This window comes from Dryobates pubescens, chromosome 9 (assembly GCF_014839835.1).
Source record: "Dryobates pubescens isolate bDryPub1 chromosome 9, bDryPub1.pri, whole genome shotgun sequence".
NCBI classification, from domain to species: Eukaryota; Metazoa; Chordata; class Aves; order Piciformes; family Picidae; genus Dryobates; species Dryobates pubescens.
The window spans coordinates 41,331,367-41,358,783 of record NC_071620.1 but is presented as its reverse complement, the minus strand read 5'-3'; the positions used below and the strand labels follow the sequence as shown (position 1 = coordinate 41,358,783).

At 45.8% G+C, this 27,417-nt stretch overlaps 1 protein-coding gene across 1 annotated transcript in view; it reads right to left on the bottom strand.

The window, feature by feature from the left end:
- Nucleotides 1–5,211: 5,211 nt before the first annotated feature.
- CDH9 (cadherin 9) overlaps nucleotides 5,212–27,417 on the bottom strand; it is a 133,333-nt gene continuing 111,127 nt past the window's right edge. Inside the window, exons 9-12 of the mRNA XM_009907619.2 lie at nucleotides 26,073–26,194; nucleotides 11,199–11,316; nucleotides 10,852–11,103; nucleotides 5,212–6,203 (exon numbers count right to left, since the gene is read on the bottom strand). Coding sequence (XP_009905921.2) covers nucleotides 5,716–6,203; nucleotides 10,852–11,103; nucleotides 11,199–11,316; nucleotides 26,073–26,194 — 980 coding nt within the window. The 3' untranslated portion in view covers nucleotides 5,212–5,715. The remainder of the gene's footprint in view (nucleotides 6,204–10,851; nucleotides 11,104–11,198; nucleotides 11,317–26,072; nucleotides 26,195–27,417) is intronic.

The following is a 27,417-nucleotide window of genomic DNA, read 5'->3' as shown; positions in this document are numbered from 1 at the left end:
ACTGGCTCTAAAAGCAAGTGCTTTTTAAAAATGATGGAGTTCATCCAGGCTTGATGAAGGCACATTAATGTGTGTTATGACAGGAGCTGTGTCAAGTTCCATGGTAAAATGAACAAGACCAGGGCTCTGGCTCGGAATCCGAAGTCGCAGGACCGCAATGAAGACGTATTCCCTGCTCAAACAGGGCATGCACCAGCATAGAGGGGGAAAAGGCCTTGAAGCTGTGACAAGACAAATCTTCTCCACTGCTCTGAAATCTGCTGGAATGATTTCTAATGAATTTTGCTGGAGTGGGCGGAGAGCGTTTGCAGAGCGCTGCGCTTTGAACCCAGACGGCAGTGGGCAGGAAGCAGAAGGGGAAGGAGTTGCTGTTCCTGGGTTTCCTCTGCTGCATTCTGCCCTGTGACAGCAGGTGGGCTGCTGCTGCACACAGACACTCGCTTCCCCTGCAGAAGTAACGTCAACAGGATTTCTTTGGAATGCAAGGACGCTGTGGAATTCAAACCTCCTTTTCTTCATTTCCATTTCTATGAGATTTCAGCAAAGATTTTTTTTTGGGGGGGAAATAATCCCTACCTAAATTTGGAAGTGATTCTTAAAGCAGAGTTCAGAGCTGATCATTCCCAGTTTGAATTATGACTCATGAACTGAAACAAAACCCAAGTGTAAAACTTACCTCCTAAAAGTAGAACAAAATAAAACAAGATTGTTTCACAGCCTTGGCTTTGTGTCTTCTACTCTGCCATGGTTTATTTTTGGCTCTTGGATAGGCATCTCTGAATTTAATAAGTCCCAGTGCCAGGTGCTGCACTTTGGCCCCAACAACCACATGCAGCTCTACAGGCTGGAGAGCAGCCAGGCAGACAGGGACCTGGGGGTACTGAGTGACAGCAGGCTGAAGATGAGCCAGCAGTGTGCCCAGGTGGCCAAGAAGGCCAATGGCATTCTGGCCTGCATCAGGAATAGTGTGGCCAGCAGGAGCAGGGAAGTCATTCTGCTCTGTGCTCAGCACTGCTTAAGCCACACCTTGAGTCCTGTGTCTAGTTCTAGGCTCCTCAGTTTAAGAAAGACCTTGAGAGACTTGAAGGTGTCCAGAGAAGGGCAATGAGGCTGGGGAGGGGTCTGGAGCACAGCCCTGTGAGGAGAGGCTGAGGGAGCTGGGGTTGCTTAACCTGGAGAAGAGAAGGCTCCAGGGGAGACCTTCTTGCTCTCTCCAACTCCCTGAAGGGAGGTTGTAACCAGGTGGGGGTTGGTCTCTTCTGCCAGGCAACCAGCACCAAAACAAGAGGGCACAGTTTCAAGCTGTGCCAGGGGAGGTTCAGGCTGGATGTTAGGAAGAAGTTCTTCATAGAAAGAGAGATTGGCCATTGGGATGTGCTGCCCAGGGGGGTGGTGGAGTCCCCATCACAAGATGTTTAGGAAGAGCCTGGGTGAGGCACTTGGTGCCATGGTTGAGTTGATTAGATGGTGTTGAGTGATTGGTTGGACTTGATGATCTCAAAGGTCTTTTCCAACCTGGTTAATTCTATTCTATTCACTTAGGGTAGGGCACACAGGAGTGTGTTGATATAAAGAAGGAGCCTCCACAACCTCCCTTGGCAGCCTGTTCCAGTGCTCTGTCACCTTCATAGTAAAGAAGTTTTAACTCCTGTTGAGAAGGAATTTCCTGTGATTGAGTTTACCCCCAATGCTCTTCATCCTGTCACTGGGTATCACTGAAAAGAGAGTGGCTCCATCCTCCTGGCAGTTGGATATTTGGGGGCAGAAACCTTCTGGAGTCTCTACTCTACCCAAAGTACCACAACACAAAATGATAGCAAGGACTTGTTTCTACCAGAGTATTCTGTGAATTGACTTGACAGAATGTTAGGGGCTGGAAAGGACCTTGAAAGATCATCCAGTCCAACCCCCCTCCCAGAGCAGGATCACCCAGAGCAGATCACACAGGAACACATCCAGGCAAGTTTTGAATATCTCCAGAGAGGGAGACTCCACAACCCTCCTGGGCAGCCTGTTCAGTGCTGCATCACCCTCACAGTGAAAGGTTTTTTCCTCCTGTGTCCATGGCACTTCCTCTACCTCAGCTTCCACCACTGCCCCTTGTGCTGTCCTTGGGCATCACCCAGCAGAGCCTGGCTCCAGCCCCTGGGCACTCACCCTGCACCTCTTTCTAAACATTAATGAGGTCACCCCTTCTTCAGTGCTTCCTTTCTGTCACTCCTTGATGGAAATAAACAAATAAACACAAGAAATAAACCAAAAACACACAACCACCCCACCCCCAGATATGATTACTTCTATGTGGAAAATAACATTTCTAAATGAAAAGTATATGGCTTCAAGGAAGAAGGATTCCTCACACCCTTATTTTGTCCTTCATCCTGGTGGCTTCTCTGAAATCAAGCTGATAACCTTTGGGTGTACTCTGCACCAACTCTTAACATCTTAAGAACTTACTCACCCCCACTGATGAACATCTTGTCCCTTGCTTAGGGACAGATCTGTTTTCCTCTTCCTCTTTCCTACCCTTCTGCATCGCTGTCTGCTATTCAGATCTCTGATGACAACTTACAAGATTGCTAAAAGCTCTCTCTCTTGTTCCACTCTACTGTGTTCATCACTGAAGATGAAGTTTGGGAGGTCCAATTTCTATAACTCAAGGAAGTTTTTCCTATGCTTTTGAGGTTTGTGCAGCTTAAATTTCTCCTGTAGAGAAAACCTTAAAACATGATTATTTATGCCACCTATATGCTCTTAGCTTCCCTTAAAGTCAATATTAATAAGAATGGAAATGCTGTGGATAGTGTTCAACCCATCTTGGTGAAATCTCTGATGCCTTTTAGAATAGAATTGAATTAACCAGGTTAAAAAAGACCTTCGAGATCATCAAGTCCAACCTATCACCCAATACCATCTAATCAATGAAACCATGGCACTAAGTGCCTCTTCCAAGCTCTTCTTAAACACTTCCAGGGATGGTGACTCCACCACTTCCCTGGGCAGCATATTCCAGTGGCCAATCTCTCTTTCTGGAATAATTTCTTCCCAACATCCAGCCTAAACCTCCCCTGGCACAGCTTGAGACTGTGTCCTCTTGTTCTGGTGCTGGTTGCCTGGGAGAAGAGACCAACCCCCACCTGGCTACAACCTCCCTTCAGGGAGTTGTAGAGAGCAAGAAGGTCTCCCCTGAGCCTCCTCTTCTCCAGGCTCCCCTCCCCAGCTTTGTTGCCCTTCTCTGGATGTGTTTCTGCAACTCAACATCTTTCCTAAAGTGAGGAGCCCAGAACTGGACACAGGACTCAAGCTGTGGCCTAACCAGTGCTGAGCACAGGGGCAAAATGACTTCCCTGCTCCTGCTGGCCACACTATTACTGATACAGGATAAGATGCCTTTGGCCTTGTTGGCTACCTGGACACACTGCTGGCTCATGTTCAGCCTACTATCTACCAGCACCCTCCGGTCCCTTTCTGCCTGGCTGTTCTCAGCCACTCTGGCCCCAACCTGTAGCACTGCCTGGGGTTGTTGTGGCTAATGTGTAAGAACTTGGCACTTGAATGTGTTCAATCTCCTGCCCTTGGCCTCTGCCCATCTGTCCAGCCTGGCAAGGTCCCTCTGCAGAGCTCTCCTAACCTCTGACAGATCAACTCCTGCCAGCTTGGTGTCATCTTCAAACTTACTGATGATGGAGTCAGTCCCCTCCTCCAGATCATCAATAAAGATATTGAACAGGCTGGGGCCCAGCACTGATCCCTGGGGGACACCACTGGTGCCTGGCTGCCAGCTGGCTGTGGCACCATTCACCACCACTCTCTGGGCTCAGCCTCCAGCCAGTTCCTAACCCAGCTCAGAGAGCTGCTGTCCCAGCCAGGGGCTGACAGCTTGGCCTGGAGTTTGCTGTGGGGGATGGTATCAAAGGCCTTACTGAAGGCCTTTTCATCCATTTGAGAGGGTTTCTTCTTTTTCTTTCTTTGTTTTTAATAACTGCTGATAAACCTTTCAGCTTTTTATTCTGTTTCCTTCTGATCAGGATAGAATGAATTTACCTGGATATGATCTAACAGAATGAAATACAATAAAAGCTGATCCAGCAAATGGAACTTGAATACAAATATATACATGAAGATTCTCCCTAACTCTGTAGAAAAAAAAAACCAATGTAAATGTATAAATTTCTTTCCTTTGAAGGAACAGAACACAAATACCTTTAATAAAATAGGTGTTAGACTTGATTTTTATTACTTGGCTCCCTTTGATTTATCAAGGAGCTATTAGTAATGTGTCTGATTTGCCTAAATACATTTGAAACCCCCAAACTAATATTAGAATACAAAAGCTTCCCTTTTATTATTGATGTGTGCTTCATTATTCACTTTTTATACAAAAAGTATATTCTAAAACTCTTGTGTTATCTGCCAGATAAAATCTTTGTGGTTCCTTAAATCCCTGGGCATATATCTGCTAAATCCTCTCGCTGCTCACCTATCCATTTATGAAGGTATGTGGGGGGGAGTTTCACATTGAAATTAGGCTACACCTTGAGTCCTGTGTCCACTTCTCAGGTTAGGGAAGATGTTGAGCTGCTGGAAGGTGTCCAGAGAAGGGCAACAAAGCTGGGGAGGGGTCTGGAGCACAGCCCTGTGAGGAGAGGCTGAGGGAGCTGGGGTTGCTTAGTCTGGAGAAGAGGAGGCTCAGGGGAGACCTTTTTGCTCTCTACAACTCCCTGAAGGGAGGTTGTAGCCAGAAGGGGGTTGGTCTCTTCTCCCAGGCAAGCAGCACCAGAACAAGAGGACACAGTATCAACCTGTGGCAGGGGAGGTTGAGGCTGGAGCTGAGGAAGAAGTTCTTCACAGAGAAAGAGCTTGGCCATTGGAATGTGCTGCCCAGGGAGGTGGTGGAGTCAACATCCCTGGAGATCTTCAAGAAAAGCCTGGACGAGGCACTTAGTGCCATGGTCTGGGTGCTAGGTTGGACTGGATGATCTCGGAGGCCTCTTCCAACCTGGTTGCTTCTGTATTCTATGGGGTTTGACTTCCAGAAAGCCCCTTTGTGAACAAGGGCACGAGGCACCCTATGCACCTTCCCCTGCTCCCAGAGGCTGGGCAGTTCCCCCTGCTGAACAAAGCACGTGGGCAAGCGGTGTTTGTAGAAATGCTAATTTATTGTTTAATAAAAATACAAAAATATAAATATACAGATATAAAAATATCATGATGAATCCACACACAGGCGTCCTCTAACTCAATAAATATGACAGTACTGGCAATTATTGTCTCCTTAAAGTATATTTGGATGAGACTGGGGTCACAATGCGAGGTGCACGCTGTCCCGGCTGCTAGGAAAGGTAATGCAAAGCAGTTAAAAAGAACAAAGGAAGGAAGGAAGGAAGGAAGTTTTCATCTCCTTACTAAAGGCACAAAAAGCCTTTTATTGTCTGTTTTCCTTGTGGATAAAAAAAACCCTTTCATCAGGGGTTTCTAGGCAGAGAGGGCGAGTTACTGGTTTCTGAAAGTCTTAAATCATTCCTATTCATTCACACTGACTTATCGATTAAGCAAACTTGTGACTAAGACAACATCTATTTCTCATAGTTTAATTTTCTTTTTAATTCCCAAAGAAGAGAGAGAGAAAGAGAGAGAGAGAGAGAGTAAGGCCACTTTATGTGGCAACATAGACATGAATTCCACGAACACGGAGCGGGTTAGGGGGGACGTCCGTCAGTCTCGATCGCTGTCCTCTCCACCGTACATATCCGCTAGCTTCTTAAACCGAGGTCCCCAGTCACTGAGGTAATCGTAATCCTGGTTAGCCTCTGTGGTGAGGGATTCCAGGGAGCTGAGGGAATTTGCTATGGAATCATTTCCTTCGTAGGCATAGGTTGCTAGTGAATCATAAGGAGGGGCGGCTGGGTCCGAATCGTTCTCCTTTAACCTTCTGTGGATAAAATCCTGGACGTCGATGTTCTCCCACAGAGGTGCAGTCCTCCTTATCTGAAAGATGGTCTCTGGGATGACATCCCTCCGCAGCTTGCTTTCTTCCCTCGCTTCTGGGTTCCTCAGAGTGCCAATGTCAAAAGCCTGGGTGTCTTCCTCCCCACCCCCTTCATCGTTGTAGGTCACAATGTTGTCCCGAACGTCGTCCTTTGAGATGATCAGAGGCTCTTTCTTCCTCTGCTTCTTGAGGGCTGTAAACAAGACAACTAATACTGAAAGGAAACAAAAGAGGAATTAAAACATGATTATTTTTTTCTAAGAGGCAGTTAGAAATTAAATAAATGAGCATATCTGTTGACCTAGGGGGGGAAAACATATTAAATTAAGGCTGGGATGGGATTTTTATTGTGAAAATAGAGATAAAACCTAACACAGAATCATAGAATTGGCAGGGTTGGAAGGGACCTCAAGGCTCAGCCAGTTCCAACCCCCCTGCCATGGGCAGGGACACCTCTCACTACAGCAGGTTGCTCACAGCCACATCAGGCCTGGCCTTCAAAGCCTCCAGGCATGAGGCTTCCACCACCTCCCTGGGCAACCTGTGCCAGGCTCTCACCACTGTGAATCACATCCTGTGGTTCTGTGAAGTTAAGAAGGAAAATGTCAATGTTTTTATAGCAGCCAAAACTTATGTTTTGATTTTATGGTGGTGTTTTTGATATTTTTCATTAAGCCTATGGGAGCAGTGATTAAAGTAAGATATATCTGAAATACATCACCAATAAAGTTTTGCTGCTTTACTGCCCTCACCTGGAGTACTGTGTACAGGTTTGGAGCCCTCAGTACAGGCAGGACATGGAGCTGGTCCAGAGGAGGCCCATGAAAATGATCAGGGGGTTGGAGCAGCTCTGTTATGAGGACAGGCTGAGGGAGCTGTGGGTGTTCAGCCTGGAGAAGAGGAAGCTCTAGGGTCACCTAATAGAAACCTTTCAGTACATGAAGGGAGCCTACAAGAAAGCTGTAGAGAGACTGTATCCAAAGGCCTGCAGGGATAGGACGAGGGGTACTGGCTTCAAACTAGAGAAGAGCAGGTTTAGATTAGATGTTAGGAACAAGTTCTGCACCATGAGGGTAGTGGAACACTGGAAAAGGTTGCCCAGGGAGGGGGCTGGGGCCCCATCCCTGGAGATATTCAGAGTGGGGCTGGATAGGACTCTGGGCAACCAGATTTAGCACCTGCTGACTGCAGTGTGGGTAGGACTGGATGATCTCTGGAGGCCCCTTCCAACACAGACCATTCTAGGATTCTGTGATTCTATGATTCTAAGCTGAAGTTGAGCAGCAGGCAGAGTCTTGAACTATAAAATGCTACTATGGATGTTTTAATTTAGTGAGGCACTGTCTTCCTGGCAGTCACTAAGGGAAATGCTATCTAGCGTAGTTGAATGTCCTTAGCAAAAGCAATCCCCTTTCTTCAAAGCTTGTGATCCAGGTATTCACAGAATCATAGAATCAAGCAGATTGGAAAAGACCTCAGAGGTCATCAAGTACAACTAATAACCTAATACCTCATGACTAACTAAACCATGGCTCCAAGTGCCACATCTAATCCCCTCTTAAACACCTCCAGGGAGAGTGACTCCACCACCTCCCTGGGCAGCACATTCCAATGGCCAATCTCTCTTTCTATGAAGAACTTCTTCCTAACATCCAGCCTACACCTCCCCTGGCACAGCTTGAGACTGTGTCTTCTTGTTCTGGTGCTGGTTGCCTGGGAGAAGAGACCAACCCCCACCTGGCTACAACCTCCCTTCAGGGAGTTGGAGAGAGCTATAAGGTCTCCCCTGAGCCTCCTCTTAGCCTCCAGACTAAGCAACCCCAGCTCCCTCAGCCTCTCCTCACAGGGCTGTGCTCCAGACCCCTCCCCAGCCTTATTGCCCTTCTCTGGACATCTGCAAGTCTCTCAATGTCCTTCTTAAACTGAGGAGCCCAGAACTGGACACAGGACTCAAGGTGTGACCTAACCAATCCTGAGCACAGGGCAGAATGACTTCCCTGCTCCTGCTGGCCAAACTATTTCTGATACAGGCCAGGATGCCATTGGCCTTCTTGGCCACCTGGGCACACTGCTGGCTCATGTTCAGCTACTGTCAACCAGTAGCCCCAGGTCTCTTTCTGAAAATTGGAATCTACAGGTCCTTCTGAAAATAAGAACCTGGAGATCATCAGCTACCAATAGTACTAAAAACTATTATCTTTCTTTTGCTTTAATGACTGAAAGAACCAAAATCCAATCTTTGCTACTAAATATTTCTTTTCAAATGCTTGATTCCCCTAGTTCAAGAATTGTTAGCTGAATAACTCCTCCTTTTGGAGAGGTAAGGATTGACTGGAAAATAAGCCTCAACAGAGGGAGATGAAAGGCTGAAGTTAAGATCTGTAAATACATTCTTCTGCCTAAGTGCAATTGATTCCATTAGGATTTCAATGCTTAAATGAACTCAAAAATCTGACCCCAGGTCCAGTAGCTGCAAAAACCAGGAGAGGCCAACAAGACCTTCTGTCAGTGAGGTATAACAGTGGTTGCTGAGCATTTTTGCTGAGCCTTAGGGACAAAGACTTTACTCTGAAAGATTTAAGTGCTGGTGAATAGATCTGCAAGGTTGTTGCTTCCCACTGCAGTATGGGTTGGATGGATGGACCATTCAGTGGCTTGATGACTGCACCAAAAGGGTGGCTGTCATTGGGTCTATGTCCAAGTGGAGGCCAGTGAAAAGTGAAGGCCCTCAGGGATCAGTACTGGGACCAGGCTTGTTCAGCATCTTTGTTGGACAGTGGCATTGATTTCACCCTCAGCAAGCTTGCGGACACCAAGCTGTGTGGTGCACAAGACACAGGCTGGAGGGAAGGGATCCATCCAGAGGGACCTGGACAGGCTGCAGAGCTGAGCCCATGACAACCTCAGGAGGTTCAACAAGACCAAGTGCAAGGTCCTGCAGCTGGTTTGGGGCAATGCCAAGCACTGATATAGGCTGGGCAGGGACTGGCTGGAGAGCTGCCCTGAAGAAAAGGACTTGGGGGTGCTGGTGGAGGAGAAGCTCAACAGGAGCCAGCAGTGAGCACTTGCAGCCCAGAGAGCCAAGCAGAGCCTGGGCTGCAGCAAGAGAAGCATAGCCAGCAGGTTGAGACAGGGGATTCTCCCCCTCTACTCTGCTCTGCTGAGACCCCACCTGGAGTATTGCATTCAGTTCTGGAGCCCCTATTACAAGAAGGATCTGGAGGTGCTGGACGGTGTCCAGAGAAGGGCCACAAGGATGAGCAGAGGGCTGGAGCTGCTCTGCTCTGAGGACAGACTGAGGGAGTTGGGGCTATGTAGTCTGAAGAGAAGGCTCTGGGGAGACCTAATTGTGGCCTTCCAGTGTCTGCAGGGGGCTACAAGAAAGCTGGGGAGGGACTTTTGAGGGTGTCAGGGAGTGATAGGACCAGGGAGAATGGAACAAAGCTAGAAATGGGTAGATTCAGGTTGGATGTTAGGAAGAAGTTGTTTCCCATGAGGGTGGTGAGAGCCTGGCACAGGTTGCCCAGGGAGGTGGTGGAAGCCTCCTGCCTGGAGGTTTTGAAGGCCAGGCTGGATGTGGCTGTGAGCAGCCTGCTGTGGTGTGAGGTGTCCCTGCCCATGGCAGGGGGTTATAACTAGGTGATCCTTGAGTTCCCTTCCAAACCTAACAATTCTATGATTCCTTCTTGGCAAGCTCTGCTTACTAGAACAGGTGGAAAGAGAAAGATGCTTTCCACAGAGTTTGTCTGCAATGAAATGCAAGGAGCCAAACATGCAAGCTGCAGTCCTTATGCTCATATCACAAAGCTATGAGCTGACCTTTATTCTAAGTCCTTCATACATCACCTCACCTTTCTGCTGTTTCTGCTCTCCAGCCACCCAGTCTATTCTAAGTTCTCTGCTCACATTTGATTTAATCAGCTGCACTCACTACCATTTTTGCAAGCAATTGAAGGCTTCTCTTCTATGCTTTTGAGCTTAATGTTTCCTGAGTATAAAAATGAGAAATCATTAATGGTGAAATAGCAAGCATAATTGATCTCTCTCTTTTTTTAAATCACTGAGAAACTTATCACTCAGCTTCATGAATATGACTTCAAATTACTGAATCCAAATGAAGATCTGTTTAGAAGATAAAATATTACTCAAACAAGCCTGCAAACTAGAAAATTACCCTGGGTGCTCAAATGTGTTTAATCTAAATAGTGTTGATAGCCTCATTTTCCACCTCCACCTCGCATTGAAGAGGCCACACCTTGAGTACTGGGTTCAGTTTTCGGCCCCTCACTCCAAGAAGGGCATTGAGGCCCTCAGTTTAAGAAGATGTTGAATTGCTGGAAGATGTCCAGAGAAGGGCAACAAAGCTGGGGAGGGGTCTGGAGCACAGCCCTGAGAGGAGAGGCTGAGGGAGCTGGGGGTGCTTAGCCTGGAGGAGGCTCAGGGGAGACCTTATTGCTCTCCACAACTCCCTGAAGGCAGGTTGTATCCAGGTGGGGGTTGGTCTCTCCTCTCAGGCAACAAGCACCAGAACAAGAGGACACAGCCTCAAGCTGTGTGAGGGGAGGTTCAGGCTGGATGTTAGGAATAAATTCTTCCCAGAAAGAGTAATTGTCCATTGGAATGTGCTGCCCAGGGAGGTGGTGGAGTCCCCATCCCTGGATGTGTTTAAAAAGAGCCTGGATGAGGTGCTTAATGCCATGGTTGAGTTGATTAGATGGTGCTGGGTGATAGGTTGGACTTGATGATCTTGAAGGTCTTTTCCAATCTGGTCTATTCTATTCTATTCTATTCTATGCTATGCTGTGCTCTGCTATGCTATGCCCTGCTATGCTATGCTATGCTATTCTATTGTGGGTACTTACCTAGCAGAATAATGATGCAGAGGAGAATGGCCACCAGTGCCCCCGTGCTGAGGCCAGCAGGGAGGAACAAGGCCTCAGCATTGCAGGACTGCATGTTCCCATGGCTGTCACAGGCACACACTCGGATGGTCAGGGTGCCAGTGCTGCTCTGGATGGGGTAGTCATTGTCAAATATGATGATTGGCAGGAGGTAGGTGCTCGTCTTGCTGCGGCTGTATCCATTTCTTCTGGTCAGAACTCCTGCTGTGTTATCTAGAACGGGATAAGTAGAACAAAGAAGTGCTGCTGGATGAAGTTTTCTTTGGCCTGGAGGTGTGTGGAAGGGGGTGGGGCTGGTCAGGAGTTACCTTTGTTGTCCACGATGGAGAAGTTTGGCTGAACAGCAAATTCTGGCACCAGCTCAAAGAAAAACCTGTGTCCTCGTGGGGGCTCGTCTCTGTCAACTGCACTCACAGTCTGGATCAGCTGTAAAGAAGAGAGCATTGCAGGAGGGTTTGAATCAAGGTCTCTGCTTTTCATGTTGAGTAAAAATGCAATCAGCCTCTGTCTGAAGGTGGTAGAGGCCTCATTCTGGAGGTATTTAAGGCCAGGCTGGATGTGGCTGTGAGCAACCTGCTGGAGTGTGAGGTGTCCCTGCCCATGGCAGGGGGGTTAGAACTGGATGATCCTTGAGGTCCCTTCCAACCCTAACAGTTCTGTGATTCTATGAAGACAGAAAGTGATGTTCTAAGCCAAACATTCCCCACACAGATGCAGGAGAGTTTAGAGTAAGAAAATTGTTGGTTTATTGTTTAAATGCATAATGGAAGATGACACAGGGGCCAGCCATGTGCCTTGATTTGTATTCAGTATCTTGCAGCTGTACAGAAAGAATTGCCCTTCTGAATAAGCCATAAACCTGCTGTGGCCCCATGTACCAATGAGACAGAGCATTGTGTAAGCCAATTATTTACTGGGTCTAACTCCCAGTCCACCTTATCTACTCCTGGCTATGCATTACAGTGCTGCACTGGTAGGACACTTGGTTCTCCTGAAATAATAAAAAGAGATGCTTTACCCCCTCCTAAATTGAACCCTCTGGCTGTTGAGCTTTATAGCTGCAAGGCAACTCAACTTGGAGGGAGCCCAGCAGAGGGTCAGAGTAGGCTTAAAAGGAGAGGCTTCAGCAATGCTTTTGGATTACACAGGCTTTCCTGCTGCACCAAAACATGCAAGGTGTGTTCTCATGTATATGTAGGCATACACAGGCTAGCAATTTGTCTCTTCCTATCTGCTCCTAGCCTGATAGAGGCTAGGTTGACCATAAGCCAACAATGAGCTCCTGTGGTCAAGGAGGCCAATGGTATCCTGGGGTGGATTAGAAGGTCTGTGGTCAGTAGGATGAGAGAGGTTCTCCTCCCCCTCTGCTCTGCACTAGTGAGGCCAGATCTGGAATGTTGTGTCCAGTCCTCCTGGGCCCATCAGCTCAAGCAGGACCTCAGTGATCTGCTTGAAAGAGTCCAGCACAGAGACACAAAAATGATAAAGGGAGTGGAATATCTTTCTCATGTGGACAGACTGAGGGAGCTGAGGCACTTCAGCTTGGACAAGAGGAGCCTGAGGGGTGACCTCATTCATGTTTATAAAGATGTGAAGGGTGAGTGCCAAGAGCAAGGAACCAGGCTCTGCTGGGTGATGCCCATTGACAGGGGACAATGGTGGAAGTTGAGGCATAGGAATTTCCATGGAAATATGAGGAAGAATTATTTCCCTGTGAGGGTGACAGAACACTGGCACAGGCTGCCCAGGGGGGTTGTGGAGTCTTCCTCTCTGGAGATATTCAAGACCTGCCTGGATGTGTTCCTGTGTGATCTGCTCTGGGTGATCCTGCTCTGGATGATCTTTCAAGGTCCCTTCCAGCCCTTTTCTGTGAGGAAAAGAGCTGCATGACCAAAGAAGTAAAAGCTGCCTGGGAGCAGCTGTGGTTTGTGAAAGGACTGGTGAGAGCTCACACCGTGCCAGGTTGCATGGGTTGTAGTAATTGTAGCCAGCCACATGACTGACTGCTATGTCCTTTGCACTTCCTAGTGGTTATCACACTGGAGGGTGACCTACGCTGCACCTTGGCTTGCAAGGACGTGTTTGAATTCAATCACAAGATGACAAAGCTTGGCAGAAAGAGAATGGGAGTAAGTTTCCACTGAGGATGCTGCAGCTAACTAGGAGCAATTTCCTACGACACCTAAACTTAGAGGCAGGAAGAGCTCAGCAGTCAGATTTGTTTCTTTCAAAGCCTTGAAGGAGCCAATGACTGCCGCGAGCTTTTCAAGCGGCTGCGGCGTGTAGGGCGTCTCGAAACCCCACAGACATCAAAGCCATTCATTATCAAAGCCTGACTCTGCAGACTGCTTTTCTGATATTTCCAGGGAAAGTACAGCATGACTCCTTCAAGAAAAAATAAAATAAAATACAGTAATTGACAAGTAACACTGAGAGGATTTTCAAGCTTTGCAGCCATCAAGTGAGAAATGCCTTTCGCTTCTGTGCTTCCTCTGAGCATCAGCTGGAGGGACACAGTTCATTTTTGAAGGACATTTAGCACCTCTCAGGATGGAGCAGTGTGTTAGGCAAGCATGATCACAGGGCTACCAAAAATAAAATGTTCTTCTTGCTGTATCAGTCAGGAATCTGGTGCTGCCAGTGCTGTACTGCGCCAGTCTTTGGCCCATTTGTTCCTACCAAAGCTGGTGAGGGGTTTGGAGCACAGCTCTATGAGGAGTGAGTGAGGGAGCTGGGATTGCTTGGTCTGGAGAAGAGGAGGCTCAGGGGAGACCTTCTTGCCATCTACGACTACCTGAAGGGAGGTTGTAGCCAGGTGGGGGTTGGTCTCTTCTCCCAGGCAACCAGCACCAGAACAAGAAGACACAGTCTCAAGCTGTGTCAGGGGAGGGTCAGGCTGGATGTTAGTAAGAAGTTCTTCCCAGAAAGGGAGAATTGGCCATTAGAATGTGCTGCCCAGGGAGGTGGTGGAGTCATCATCACTGGAGGTGTTTAAGAAGAGCCTGGATGAGGCACTTGGTGCCATGGTTTTGTTGATTACGTGGTGTTGGGTGATAGGTTGGACTTGATGTTCTCTGAGGTCTTAACCAACCTGGTTAATTCTGTGCTAATAAGATTCTGTCCTGTCATTGGACATCCCTGAGCAGAGCCTGGCTCTGTCCTCCTGACACTGCCATGCAGGTCTTTATCAACATAAATGAGGTCACCCCTCAGACTCTTCTTCAAGCTAATGAGACCAACCTCCCTCATTCCCTCAGAGCTGGGGTTAGTCTCCAGAGTTAGAATCCCTACAGTCACTCCTATGACTAGAAGCCTCATCCCTGGAGGTTTTGAAGGCCAGGCTGGATGTGGCTGTGAGCAACCTGCTGGAGTGTGAGGTGTCCCTGCCCATGGCAGGGGGGTTGGAACTGGATGATCCTTGAGGTCCCTTCCAATCCTAACAATTCTGTGATTCTAATATCAAGTTGTTACAGGCAAATAAACAGTAAAGAAGTCTGAGTGTGGTTCATTGGCTTCCCAGCAGCTCCTTCTAAAGCTACCCCAAGATTTTTTGATGTAATTTTCCTTCTGTTTTTGAGGCATAACAAAGAACTTGGGGTAATGGATACAAACTACAGCACAGGAGGTTCCACCTCAACATGAGGAGGAACTTCTTCACTGTGAGGGTCACAGAGCCCTGGAGCAGGCTGCCCAGAGAGGCTGTGGAGTCTCCTTTTCTGGGGACTTTCAAGCCCCGCCTGGATGTGTTCCTGTGTGACCTGTGCTAGATTCCATGGTCCTGCTTGGGCAGAGGGGTTGGACTTGACGATCTTCAGAGGTCCCTTCCAACCCCTCACACCCTGTGATGCTGTGAACTTGAAAGGTAATTTATGTACACCAGCCTTGTACGAGAGGATGTGACCCTGCTGAAGGCAGGATTATGCTGTTTTGCCAAGTGTGATTAGAATAATAACTAAATACTCAGTTCTCTTCACTTTTAAAGCATCTGATGATCATTGCTCTTTAATTTATTTATTTATTCATAATGTTGTTATATTTCTCTCTTTCCCAGCTTAGCCAAGTCCCTGCTTATGGCACAGTAGCCTGTTCTGTACGTTGCTGAGGCTCTGAGTGTGCTAATATGTTTTCAGTGTCCTGTTGCTTTTCTGTTTGCCATAATCTTCCTTTGAGAGTGGCAACACAGAGGAGACCAGAGGATGCTTGATTTGAGTTTTGAAGCCCTGAATATGAAAATGCAATATAGCTACCAGAAGTAAAGGGCTCTTGATAGGACTAAACTACCACATTGAAAGGAGAAAATGTTCCTCTCATGTTTTCACAAGGTTGAAAAGACAGGAGAAGTGTAAAAGTACCAGAGAGAAGGAAAGAGAATTGGAATGAGGGATAATATTTGTTCAACTGCTTGCTGAAAAGCTCAAGGAGAAAATATCCTGATAGAGTAGCTACCAGAAACTGCAGTTAAGTAGCTTGGGGCTCTTTGAGATGTAATCAGTGGGATGCTTGCAGGATCTGCATTTGATTCCCTTCAAGTGCAAATCACATGGAGGACAATTGTGCCAGGCATAGAGGAAACTAATTAGGTTGAAAACTTACTCTTGAGGGGAAGGCTAAACGGGGGGTGGGGGGGAAGGCAACCAACCACCTTATTACCTGCTCTAACTATTGGCTGCATAAATTGAGAACCAACTGTTGTTCCATCAGGAGAGAGGGAAGGATAAAAGAACAATGGGAAAGGATCTCAGCCAAGTGGCATTTTCCACATGATGAAAAGGTAGAAGGAAATAGTAGCAATAATAATAATGATAATGATAATGATAATAATAATAATCGATTATATAATATTATTATTAATAATAAGATGATGTATTTATATAATAGATAACTATTTAATATATAATATCGTTATATATTATATATTATACTTTCTTTATAATAATTTATTATTTTTCATTTATTATTTAATAATTGTTCTTTTTATTTATTAATTATTATTATCATCATCATTATCATTATTAGCATTATTATTATTGTTGTTGTTTAAATTTTTAGGTAGACAGCTGTCAGTTGAGCACATTGAGTTATGGTCAACAGGAGATTAGGGAAGGATCTCTGGAGCTGTCAGGTTTATGAGGTACACTCTGCCCTTGTGAGGCCACAGCTGCAATCCTGCGGCCAGTTTAGGGCTCCCTGGTTCAAGAGAGACAGAGACCTGCTGGAGAGAATCCAAGGGAGAGCCACAAGGATGATTAGGAGACTTCAGCATCTCCCCTGTGAAGAGAGACTGAGAGCCCTGGGGCTGCTTAGTCTGGAGAAGAGAAGGCTGAGAGGGGATCTGATCAATGTCTATCAATATGTGAGGGGTGGGTGTCAAGTGGAGGGGGCCAAGCTCTTTTCAGTGGTGCACAGTAATAGGACAAGAAACAAGAGCTTCAAGCTTGAATATAGATGATTTCACCTCAACACGAGGAGAAATTTCTTTGCAGTGAGGGTGATGGAGCCCTGGAGCAGGCTGCCCAGAGAGGTCATTTGGTTGGGGTTGGTTGTTTGTTTTTCCCATGGAATAGCTCAACTATAATACTGTTTTCTGAGGTGTTCTTTTCACCTGGATCCTGTGGTTTTAAGGCCATGACTCATACCAGAATAAAAACAGTGATTGTAGTTCATGTCAGGCTATTTTATCACTATTCAGGCTCATCTCAGAAAAGGTAATTGGAGATGAATAGGCTGCCTAGTAACAGATCTCTTACACATGTCTGGTACATCCCTAGTTGCAGCCTGCTGTCCAGTTTTCTTGAAGCTATTTTAAAGGCAGAAAGTGACTAAAAGCAAGTTGAGGGCATTCTGAAGCAACAACAGTCCTTTAGCACTTCAGAGCATGCCCTTACTCTTTCTGAGATTGCATGTGTGGATATGGAGAGACTTGAGTTGCAGGTTCAGCCTTGAGACTGCCTCTGAAAGGAATAGAGGAGCCATTAAAGCAAGCATTAAGCTTGTAATGCATTTTTAACAGCACAGAGATCAGCACCAGCTAGCCACTTTTTCAGACAGACTTTTCAGCCTGTGCTGACTTGGCATGGCATGGCAATAAAGCAGAGCTGCACATTAGCTCCAGGGTACACACTTTAAAAGTACAGAGACATACTGTGGACAGATTCTCGAAAGGCTCTCTGGAGAAATCTGAACAAGAGGAGGGCTCTGGGTGGGCAGCATGCAATCTGCTTTCAGGTTACAAATTTCTATCCACAAAAGGAGAAAGTTCTTCCCAGAAAGAGTAATTGGCCATTGGAATATGCTGCCCAGGGGGGTAGTATTGGAATAGAATAGAATAGAATTAACCAGGTTGGAAGAGACCTTCGAGATCATCATGTCCAACCTATCATCCAACACCACCGAATCAACTAAACCATGGAGTCACCGTCCTATAAAGGATTGGATGTGGCACTTGTGGTTTCATTGGGTAATAGGTTGGACTAGATGATCTCTGAGGTCTTTTCCAACCTGGTTGATTCTGTGATTCTATGAAACCAAAATTTTGGGCACACAGAGTGGCTGCAAGACAGCAAACAGCAAAACAGCAGAATATCTGTGGTTGCTGAGAGGTATTTCCCAACCCTTTTTCTCCAAATTCCTTCTTTGAAAATTCATTATAAATATGATGGCTTGATAATGCCTCCTGCTCAGGAGTCCTCAATACAGGAAAGACATGGACCTGATGGAGCAGGGCCAGAGGAGGGTCATGAGAATGATTAGGGTTTGGAACACCTCTGCTATGAGGACAGGCTGAGGGAGCTGGGGGTGTTCAGCCTGGAGAAGAGAAGGCTCCAGGGAGATCTAATGGCAGCCTTCTAGTGCCTGAAGAGGACTGCAAGAAGGCTGCAGAGAGACTGTTTGCAAAGGTCTGCAGTGATAGGACAAGGGACAATGGCTTCAAACTAGAGAAGAGCAGATTTAGAAGGTCTTTTCCAGCCTGGTTAATTCCATTCCATTCCATTCCATTCCAATTCTGTTCTGTTCTGTTCTAGATTGGATGTTAGGAACAAGTTCTTCACCATGAGGGCAGTGGAACACTGGAACAGGTTACCCAAGTGAGGTGGCTGGGGGCCCCATCCCTGGAGATATTCAGAGTGAGGCTGCACAGGACTCTGGGCAACCTGATCTAGCTGAAGATGTCCTTGCTGATTGCACAGGAGGTTGGACTGGATGACCTTTGGAGGTTCCTTCCAACCCAGACCATTCTACAATTCTATGACTCTGATTCTATGATTCTATGACTCTAGGATTCTATGACTCTAGGATTCTATAAGTCAATGATTCTGTGACTTTGTGATTCTGTGACTCTATGATTCTATGACTCAATGATTCTATGACCCTATGAATCTATGAGTCTATGATTCTGTGATTCTATGACTCTATAATTCTATGACTCTGTGACTATGACACTTTGATTCTGTGATTCCATGATCTTGAAGGCCATTTCCAAGCACAGTGACTCTGTGACTCTCTACTAATGTCACTTTCCCAGGGATTTAAAGCTGCTCTCTTGTTGTACCCAGCACATGTCTGAGGTTTTAAAAGGATGCAATTGTCATGCAGCATGAAAATTGTACTTCAAGTCTTAGAAGTAAGACCAGTGGAGACAGTCACTGTTAAGTTAGAGATACAGCAGCAGCTGTTGTATTTTGTTGCTTCTGGTGTGTGATTGCAGATATGCAGAAGAGTAGGCTTTCAACCCACTGGCATCATTTGGGCTTCTCTTCTTGTTATATTATGCTCTTAGTTAAACCTGAACAGAGACATTTCTCAGATGTCATTTATCTCCTTTCAGCTGCTTCCAAGATAAGACTTAAAAAAAATACCCCTAGGGACATGAAAAAGGAATGCTTGAGACACTTTGCTGTTGTTTGGAGGGGTTTTTTTTTTTTGGGTTGGTGTTTTTTTCTGAGGTGGTGAAGGTAGAGAACAAAACAAATTCTGTGTCTTGCAGTGCTGGCTTTGTCATTCTTAAATTTACTAAACTTGTTTTTTGCTGCCCCAAAAAAGAGTATCTCAAGGAATCTGGCAAGGTCTCACCACTTTGCCCACAATAAACCATGGAAAAGTTGTGAGAGAGACTCTGGTATTTGACAAGCATCAGAAGGTAGCAGTGTGTAAATGCTGGGGGGGGAATGGTGGAAATGAAACTTTTTGGCTTTCCTGGGCTGTATTTATCTTTTCCCTTTTCCTGCCTGTACAATCTGGTAGGGCCAATCACTAAGTAGTCTTGAATGTATTAATCACAGAATCACAGGATGTTAGGGGCTGGAAGGGATCTCAAGAGTTCATCCAGTCCAACCCCTCTGCTAGAGCAGGATCACTTAGGGCAAGGCCCTGAGGAATGCATCTGGGTGGGTCTTGAATATCTCCAGAGAAGAAGACACCACAACCCCTCTGGGCAGCCTGTTCCAGTGCTCCATCACCCTCACAGTGAAAAAAAAGGTTTCCTGATGTTTCCATGGAACTTCCTATGCCTCAACTGCCATCCATTGCCCCTTGTGCTGTCATTGGGCATCACCCAGCAGAGCCTGGAACTCACCCTGCATATCTTTATCAACAGGAGTGAGATCACCCCTCAGGCTCCTCCTCTCCATGCTAAAGAGCAGTGGGATGAAGATTTTGTAGAAGAATTTGGAATGGCTAATTTTCTTCAGGAATTAAGTACTGCTACAGTTCATCTGTGTCAAGCACATAGAAGCGTCTCAAAATCAACTCAATCCAGCTGCCTGTGGGTGCACCTCTTTGAATTTTGTGTCTTGAGTGATCACTCAGTTGAGGCACACTTCTAGCCTATACACCTGTGTGATGCTGGTGCACAAAGCAGCTTCCATCAGGTGTGCACGGTTTTGATTTTGATACTTTGAGATTCAACACATCTAAGTGCTGGGTTCTATACATTGGCCACAACAACCCCAGGCAGTGCTACAGGCTGGGGTCGGAGTGGCTGGAGAGCAGCCAGGCAGAGAGGGACCTGGGGGTACTGGTTGACAGTTGGCTGAACATGAACGAGCAGTGTGCCCAGGTGGCCAAGAAGGCCAATGGCATCCTGGCCTGTATCCGGATCAGTGCAGCCAGCAGGAGCAGGGAAGTCATTGTGCCCTGTGCTCAGCACTGGTTAGGCCACACCTTGAGTCCTGTGTCCAGTTCTGGGCTCCTCAGTTTAGGAAAGATTTTGACTTGCTGGAAGGTGTCCAGAGCAGGGTAACAAAGCTGGGGAGGGGTCTGGAGCACAGCCCTGTGAGGAGAGGCTGAGGGAGCTGGGGTTGCTTAGCCTGCAGAAGAGGAGGCTCAGGGGAGACCTTCTTGCTCTCTCCAACTCCCTGCAGGGAGGTTGTAGCCAGGAGGGGGTTGATCTCTTCTCCCAGGCAACCAGCACTGGAACAAGAGGACACAGCCTCAAGCTGTGCCAGGGGAGGTTTAGGCTGGATGTTAGGAAGAAGTTCTTCCCAGCAAGAGAGATTGGCCATTGGAATGTGCTACCCGGGGAAGTGGTGGAGTCACCATCAGTGGAGGTGTTTAGGAAGAGCCTGGGTGAGGTACTTGGTGCCATGGTTGAGTTGATTAGATGGTGTTGGGTGATAGGTTGGACTCGAAGATCTCAAAGGTCTTTTCCAACCTGATTATTTATACTCCTGGTTTATTCTATTCTATTCTATTCTATTCTATTCTATTCTATTCTATTCTATTCTATTCTATTCTATTCTATTCTATTCTATTCTATTCTTTATGCCTTAAGAAATGTTCTAAAATGCCTGCCTCTTAGGAAAGCTTCATGTCTGGTAAGGCAAAGCAGTTTGGTTGTTCAGGTCTTGGCTCTGTTCCACAAGCATGTTGGCAGTTTTAAAGCAGGACTGAATGCTTATCAGATGTTGGAAGATTCTGCCTTGAACTCCCAATTCCTACTTCAAAAGAGAGACAGGCTGTTAGCATGAGTCTCTCCCCATCCCAAGCCTCCTAGAGGAGGCAGCTGCAATACACAAACAGCTTGTGACTGATAGTTAGCAAGGGCCACATGAAAAATGTGATCTCCTCCTGCTTCATCTAAAAAAAATAAAGGGATGTGGGGGATGGAGAGTAATGAAGAGAAAAATCTACTAGCTCTCAGAATCAGAAGCAAACCCTTCCTGTGTTCTGATGTCTGAGAGCCCCTGAATGGCAGGAAAGAATATTGCCTCGGTGTAGGTAATAGGAGGCCAGGTTTATTGCCTTAAATATTATTATTGAGAGGTGTTGAAATTAGCCAAATTGTTACCAGCAAATTGTTCTGTTAAACAGAACAAACATTCCTGGTTTCCATGGCGAGGACTCATCCTCTAATCCAGCAGAAAAGACCCAATTAATTTTCGTGACAAGGGCATGAGAGAACTCGTATCAGAGCCTTCCCTGCAGCAGTCCCTGGGGCTCCAGCATGCCATTAAGGGATTAGGGATTTCTAAATTGTCTGAGAAGGAAGCTGCATTGTGTTTTTCTCTCTAGCCTCTGTGTTAGCCAGTGGAACAGGGCTTGCACGGTGACAAAACAGCTCCAGCCTCCTAATGAACACAGCCGCACCTCTGGTGATAATGTTTCTCCCCAGCCATATCATTGCTGTTTGGAAACAACAACAACAACAAAAAAGCAGTAGGGGAGGAGGAGTGACTGAGGGATTTTCTTTCCTCTGACCCTCCTAAGGCTATCTGAAAACCACCCTGAACGCAGCCTCCAGCATCTGCTGGTGTGGAGAATGAGTAATGTCCCTTAGCGGCAGAGAGCGATATTTGATCATTCTGACTAATTCCTGGTGCAGCTGAGATGTACAGCGTGGTGTGATTAATAGCAGGGCCCAATTAAAAAACAATCAACTATATGTATTTATCTTCTCAGTCTGACTCTCCTTCAACATGCACCAGATGCAGAAGCACTGCTGTGGTACGTCGAGAAGCAGCAATGATTCTAATAAGGCAGCTGCTGCAGGTGGCCTCTAAAATCACAGGATCAACAAATGGTTTGGGGTGGAAGGCACCTTAAAGATCATCTAGTTCCACCCCCCCTGCCATGGACAGGGAGACCTTCCTCTAGACCCTGCCTTGTCCAACCTGGCCTTGAACAACTACAGGGAGGGGGCAGCCACAACCTCCCTCCTCTTCTCAGTGTCTCACTACTCTCACTGAAAAGATTTTCTTCCTCATCTCCAATTTAAATCTCCCCTCCTCGAGATTTAATCCAGTCCCTCTCATCTATTGCTGTCCACAACTGCCTGAAGGGAGGTTGTAGCCAGGTGGGGTTTGGTCTCTTCTCCCAGGCAACCACCAACAGAACAGGAGGACACAGTTTCAAGCTGTGCCAGGGGAGGTTTAGGCTGGGTGTTAGGAAGAAGTTCTTCTTCCCAGCAAGAGAGATTGGCCATTGGGATGTGCTGCCCAGGGAGGTGGTGGAGTCACCATCCCTGGAGGTGTTTAAAAACAGCCTGGATGAGGCACTTGGTGCCATGGTTGAGTTGATTAGATGGTGTTGAGTGATAGGTTGGACTCGATGATCTCAAAGATCTTTTCCAACCTGGTCAATTCAATTCAATTCTATTCTATTCTATTCTATTCTATTCTATTCTATTCTATTCTATTCTATCTGGATATTAAGAAGAAAGCTGATCTTTAAGGTCCCTTCCAGACCATTCCATGCTCTGAATCTCTTTTTTCTTCTGAGGCAACACTTGCTGCAAAATGCCTTTCAAATATTTTTGGATGTTGGGCTCTGCTGAAGAGCCACAAGAATCATTAGGGGACTAGAACATCTCCCCTGTGAAGAGAGACTGAGAGCCCTGGGGATGTTTTGTCTGGAGAAGGCTGAGAGGGGATCTGATCAATGTCTATCAATATGTGAGGGGTGGCAAGTAGAGGGGGCCAAGCTCATTTAGGTGGTGCACACTAATAACACAAGGACCAATGGAGACTAACTTGAATACAGAAGGTTTCACCTCAACATGAGGAAAAACTTCTTTACAGTGATGGTGGCAGAGCCCTGGAACAGGCTGTCCAGAGAGGTTGTGTAGTCTCCTTCTCTGGAGACACTCAAACCCCATTTTGATGCATTCCTATGTGGACTACCCTGGGTGATACTGGTTTTGGCAGGGGGGGTTGGAGTGAATGATCTCTGGAGGTCCCTCCCAACCTTTAACATTCTGTGATTCTGGGATTTTTTGTGCATTTTTGCCAATTAGGGGAAATAATTCCTGGAATTGTGTTGGCACCCTGGGTGTCAGGGAGTTCTGAATAGCAGCCTGTCATCCCTGTGCTTAGAGCAGCTCAGAATGCCACAGAGAAGTAAATGGGATTTTACATGTTAATGGATATTCCATCAAGAACTAGATGGAAATTGGGTTAAGAAAGTTGATAAGCAGCATGCCTGGGTTGATCCAAGATATGGCAAAAATCTGTGTTTGCTGGTTGCTCAAATGACACATCATTAACTGCAGTGAAATTCTGATTTCTAAGCTTTGGAACTTTTCTTTGTGCTACACTTTGGCAGGGTGGGTTGGATCTGATGACCTCTTGAGGTCCCTTCCAACCTCTAATGTGCTGTGATACTGTGGTACACGATTAAAGCACATGACTCACTTTGCTATCAGTCAAAATCTGGACATGATGGAATGAGTCCAGAGATGATCAAAGGGTTGGAGTTCCTCTCCTATGAAGACAGGCTGAGGGTTGGGGTGGTTCAGTCTGGAGAAGAGAAGGCTCCGAGGAGACCTAACTGTGGCCTTCCAGTATCTGAAGGGGGCTACAAGTAAGCTGAGGAGGGACTTTATAGGGCGTCAGGGAGTGATAGGACTGGGGGGAATGGATGCAAGCTAGAGGAGGGGAGATTTAGAATAGACATCAAGAAGAAGTTGTTCCCCATGAGGGTAGTGAGAGCCTGGCACAGGTTGCCCAGGGAGGTGGTGGAAGCCTCGTAAAACCCTGGAGGTTTTGAAGGCCAGGCTGGATGTGGCTGTGAGCAACCTGCTGCAGTGTGAGGTGTCCCTGCCCATGGCAGGGGGGTTGGAACTAGATGATCCTTGAGGTCCCTTTCCAACCCTGACAATTCTCTGTTTCTGTGATTTGACACAGGTTTTAGGGTTGGTTTGTCTCCACTTCATATTATGCAAAGAGATTCTGTGGAGGTTTTATTTCTGCACAGACAGAATTTAGGTCATATGCCAGCTGTTTGAAACTGATGACTAGCATGATCTGAACGTATTGCACCTGGAAAAAAATCAGCTTATAGAACATAAAATGAAGCTGGGAAAGCACAATAACCAGAAGTTCAGGGAATTTTTGCTCGTTCTATAGGGCTTCAGTTGCATCTCACGTGGAAATCTATGTCAGTGGTTAAGATACAATGCTCTGACCACCAGCCTCAGTTACTTTGAAATGTCCTTTTTCATTTGTTCTGATAATTCCTTCCCCTTCCTTAGCTTAAAAAAAAAAATCTGACTCAAAATGTAGTTTAAACCAATTTCTGATATTACAATTCCTTCCACTGACTTCCACGTGCACATTCCTCTCTTCCTGCAATTTGCACCCAGAAATAGCAGGACTTTCTTGCCAAGGAATTAAAATAATGGTCAAGCAGTTCTTCAAATCCAAGTGATTTCACTCAAAGTATCCTCCCTCTTTCCAGGTCACTTACCTAAATTCCAGTATTAGCTGCAAGGACTGGCAAATCAATGAACTGAATGCAAACTCCAGCAATCCAATGTATTTCCCCCCTTTATTGTGTCTTATTGTATCTATGTCTATGTCTGTATCTTAATTTATTCATAAAACGTCTTTTGAACTTCCATTTCCTGCTCTCCTCTGGAGTTCTGCAGGACTGCAGGACTGGCAAATAAATGAATTGAATGCAAACTCCAGCAATCCACTGTATTTCCCCCCTTTATTGTGTCTTAAATCTATATCTATCTCTCTATCTACAAATCTACCTATCTATCTATCTATCTATCTATCTATCTATCTATGTGTATATCTATCCATCTATCTACATTATCTATCTACATTATCTATCTATCTATCTCTCTATTTATCTATATCTGTTAAATTACTCATAAAACATCATTTGAACTTCCTTTTCCTGCTCTCTTCTAGAGTTCTGCAGGACTGGCAAATAAATGAATTGAATGCAAACTCCAGCAATCCACTGTATTTCCCCCTTTTATTGTGTCTTATATCTATCTATCTCTATCTCTATCTCTCTGCAGGACTGGCAAATAAATGAAACTGAATGCAAACTCCAGCAATCCACTGTATTTCCCCCCTTTATTGTGTCTTATATCTATATCTATATATCTATATCTATATCTATATCTATATCTATCTATTTGTCTATCTATCTGTGTCTATATCTATCTATGTCTATATCTATCTATATATCTATTATATATATATCTGTGTCTATATCTATCTATCTATCTATCTATGTCTATATCTATCCATCTGTCTATCTATCTACATATCTATCTATCTATCTATCCATCTATCTATCTATCCATCTATCTATATATCTGTGTCTATATCTATCTATTTATCTATCTATCTATCTATCTATCTATCTATCTATCTTTATCTGTTGAATTATTCATAAAACATAATTTGAATTTCCTTTTCCTGCTCTCTTCCAGAGTTCTGCAGGACTGGCAATCCACTGTATTTTCTCCTTTATTGTGTCTTATCTATCTATCTATCTATCTATCTATCTATCTATCTATCTATCTATCCTATCTATCTATCCCTGGCCATGGCAGGAGGGTTGGAACTGGCTGATCCATGAGGTCCCTTCCAACCCTGACAATTCTCTGATTCTATGATCGCTGCCACACAGTTTCTGTAAATCCAGCCAGCATTGTTTGGGTGATTTCAGCACAAAACTAGTGACACACAATGACAAACCTGAGTTTAGGGCTTCATCCTGGCCTCTCTCTGCTATTCTGTTTTACCATGCTAAGGTAAAATCCTGAACCTCCTATCTCCAACTTTCAGTTTTTTGAAAGAACCATCATCATCTCTGTAGAATGTAGGGAATAAAGGGGCTGAGTTTATTTGTAGGTGTTCAAATCAACACCAGTTGAAGTCCTCCTGCTGGCGTTCCAGGGTAGTTTCATAAGCAGTTCTTCAGTAAGATAAGGATTTGATTACCTGTCCTGCTTTTGCATTTTCACAAACAAAGGTTTCATAGTATTTGGCAAATTCTGGTGCATGATCATTGATGTCTAAAATCCGAATGAAGACAGGGATCTGGCTGCTTTGCTTAGGATTATCTGAAACAAGAAAATGATTTGTATTTCAGTACAAAGGTTTACAGTCTGGGAAAGGACTTCAAATTATCTAATATATATATATTACATTATAGATGTATGTATATAAAAATTATCTAATATATATATATCTCCTTTTTGCCAATAGACATTTGATATGGTCATTTCCCTGGAATGGAATGGGATAGGATAGGATAGGATAGGATAGGATAGGATAGGATAGGATAGGATAGGATAGGATAGGATAGGATAGAATAGACCAGACCAGGTTGGAAGAGACCTTCAAGATCATCGTGTCCAAGCTATTATCCAACACCACCTAATCTACTAAACCATGCAACCAAGCACCCTATCAAGTCTCCTCCAAAATACTTCCAATGATGGTGACTCCACCACCTCCCCAGGCAGCCCTTTCTAATGTACAATCACTCTCTGTGTAGAATTGCTTCCTCACCTCCAGCCTAAACCTCCCCTGCTGCAGCCTGAGACTGTGTCCTCTTGTTCTCGAGCTGTTTGCCTGGGAGAAGAGCCCAACCCCCACCTGGCTACAACCTCCCTTCAGGTAGTTGTAGAGAGCAAGAAGGTCTCCCCTGAGCCTCCTCTTCTCCAAGCTAAACAACCCCAGCTCCCTCAGCCTTTCCTCACAGGGCTTGTGTTCCATATTCCTCCCCAGTCTTATCACCCTTCTCCGGACATGTTCCAGTGCCTGAACATCTCTCTTGATTTGAGGAGCCCAGAACTGGACACAGTACTCAAGACATGGCCTGACCACTGCTGAGTACAGGGCAGAATAATCTCCCTTGTCCTGCTTGGCCATGCTATTCCTGATACAGGCCAGGATGCCATTGGCTACCTGGGCACACTGCTGGCTCATGTTCACCCTGCTATCTACCAGCACCCCCAGGCCCCTTTCTGCCTGGCTGCTCTCCAGACTCTCTGTCCCCAGCCTACATTCATGAAATGTAGTGGCAGAAGCAGACTGCAGGTCTGCTCTTTCCAGGCTGGTGAAGATCTTACAGCAGTCCTTTTCCTCTTGAGTCTTGCTGAGGTTGTCTGTGCTTTTGTTTGCCAGAAGTCCTTTCCAAGAGTTAGGTAACTGAGGAAATTTTGGGGCTGTTTGGGATTTTCTGGGGTTTTTTTTTCAATAGATGTGAGATCCCTGAACCCTTGGATCTGCTGTATTGATGACATGGGGCCTTGAGAAGGCTAAGAGGGGAATTAGAGGT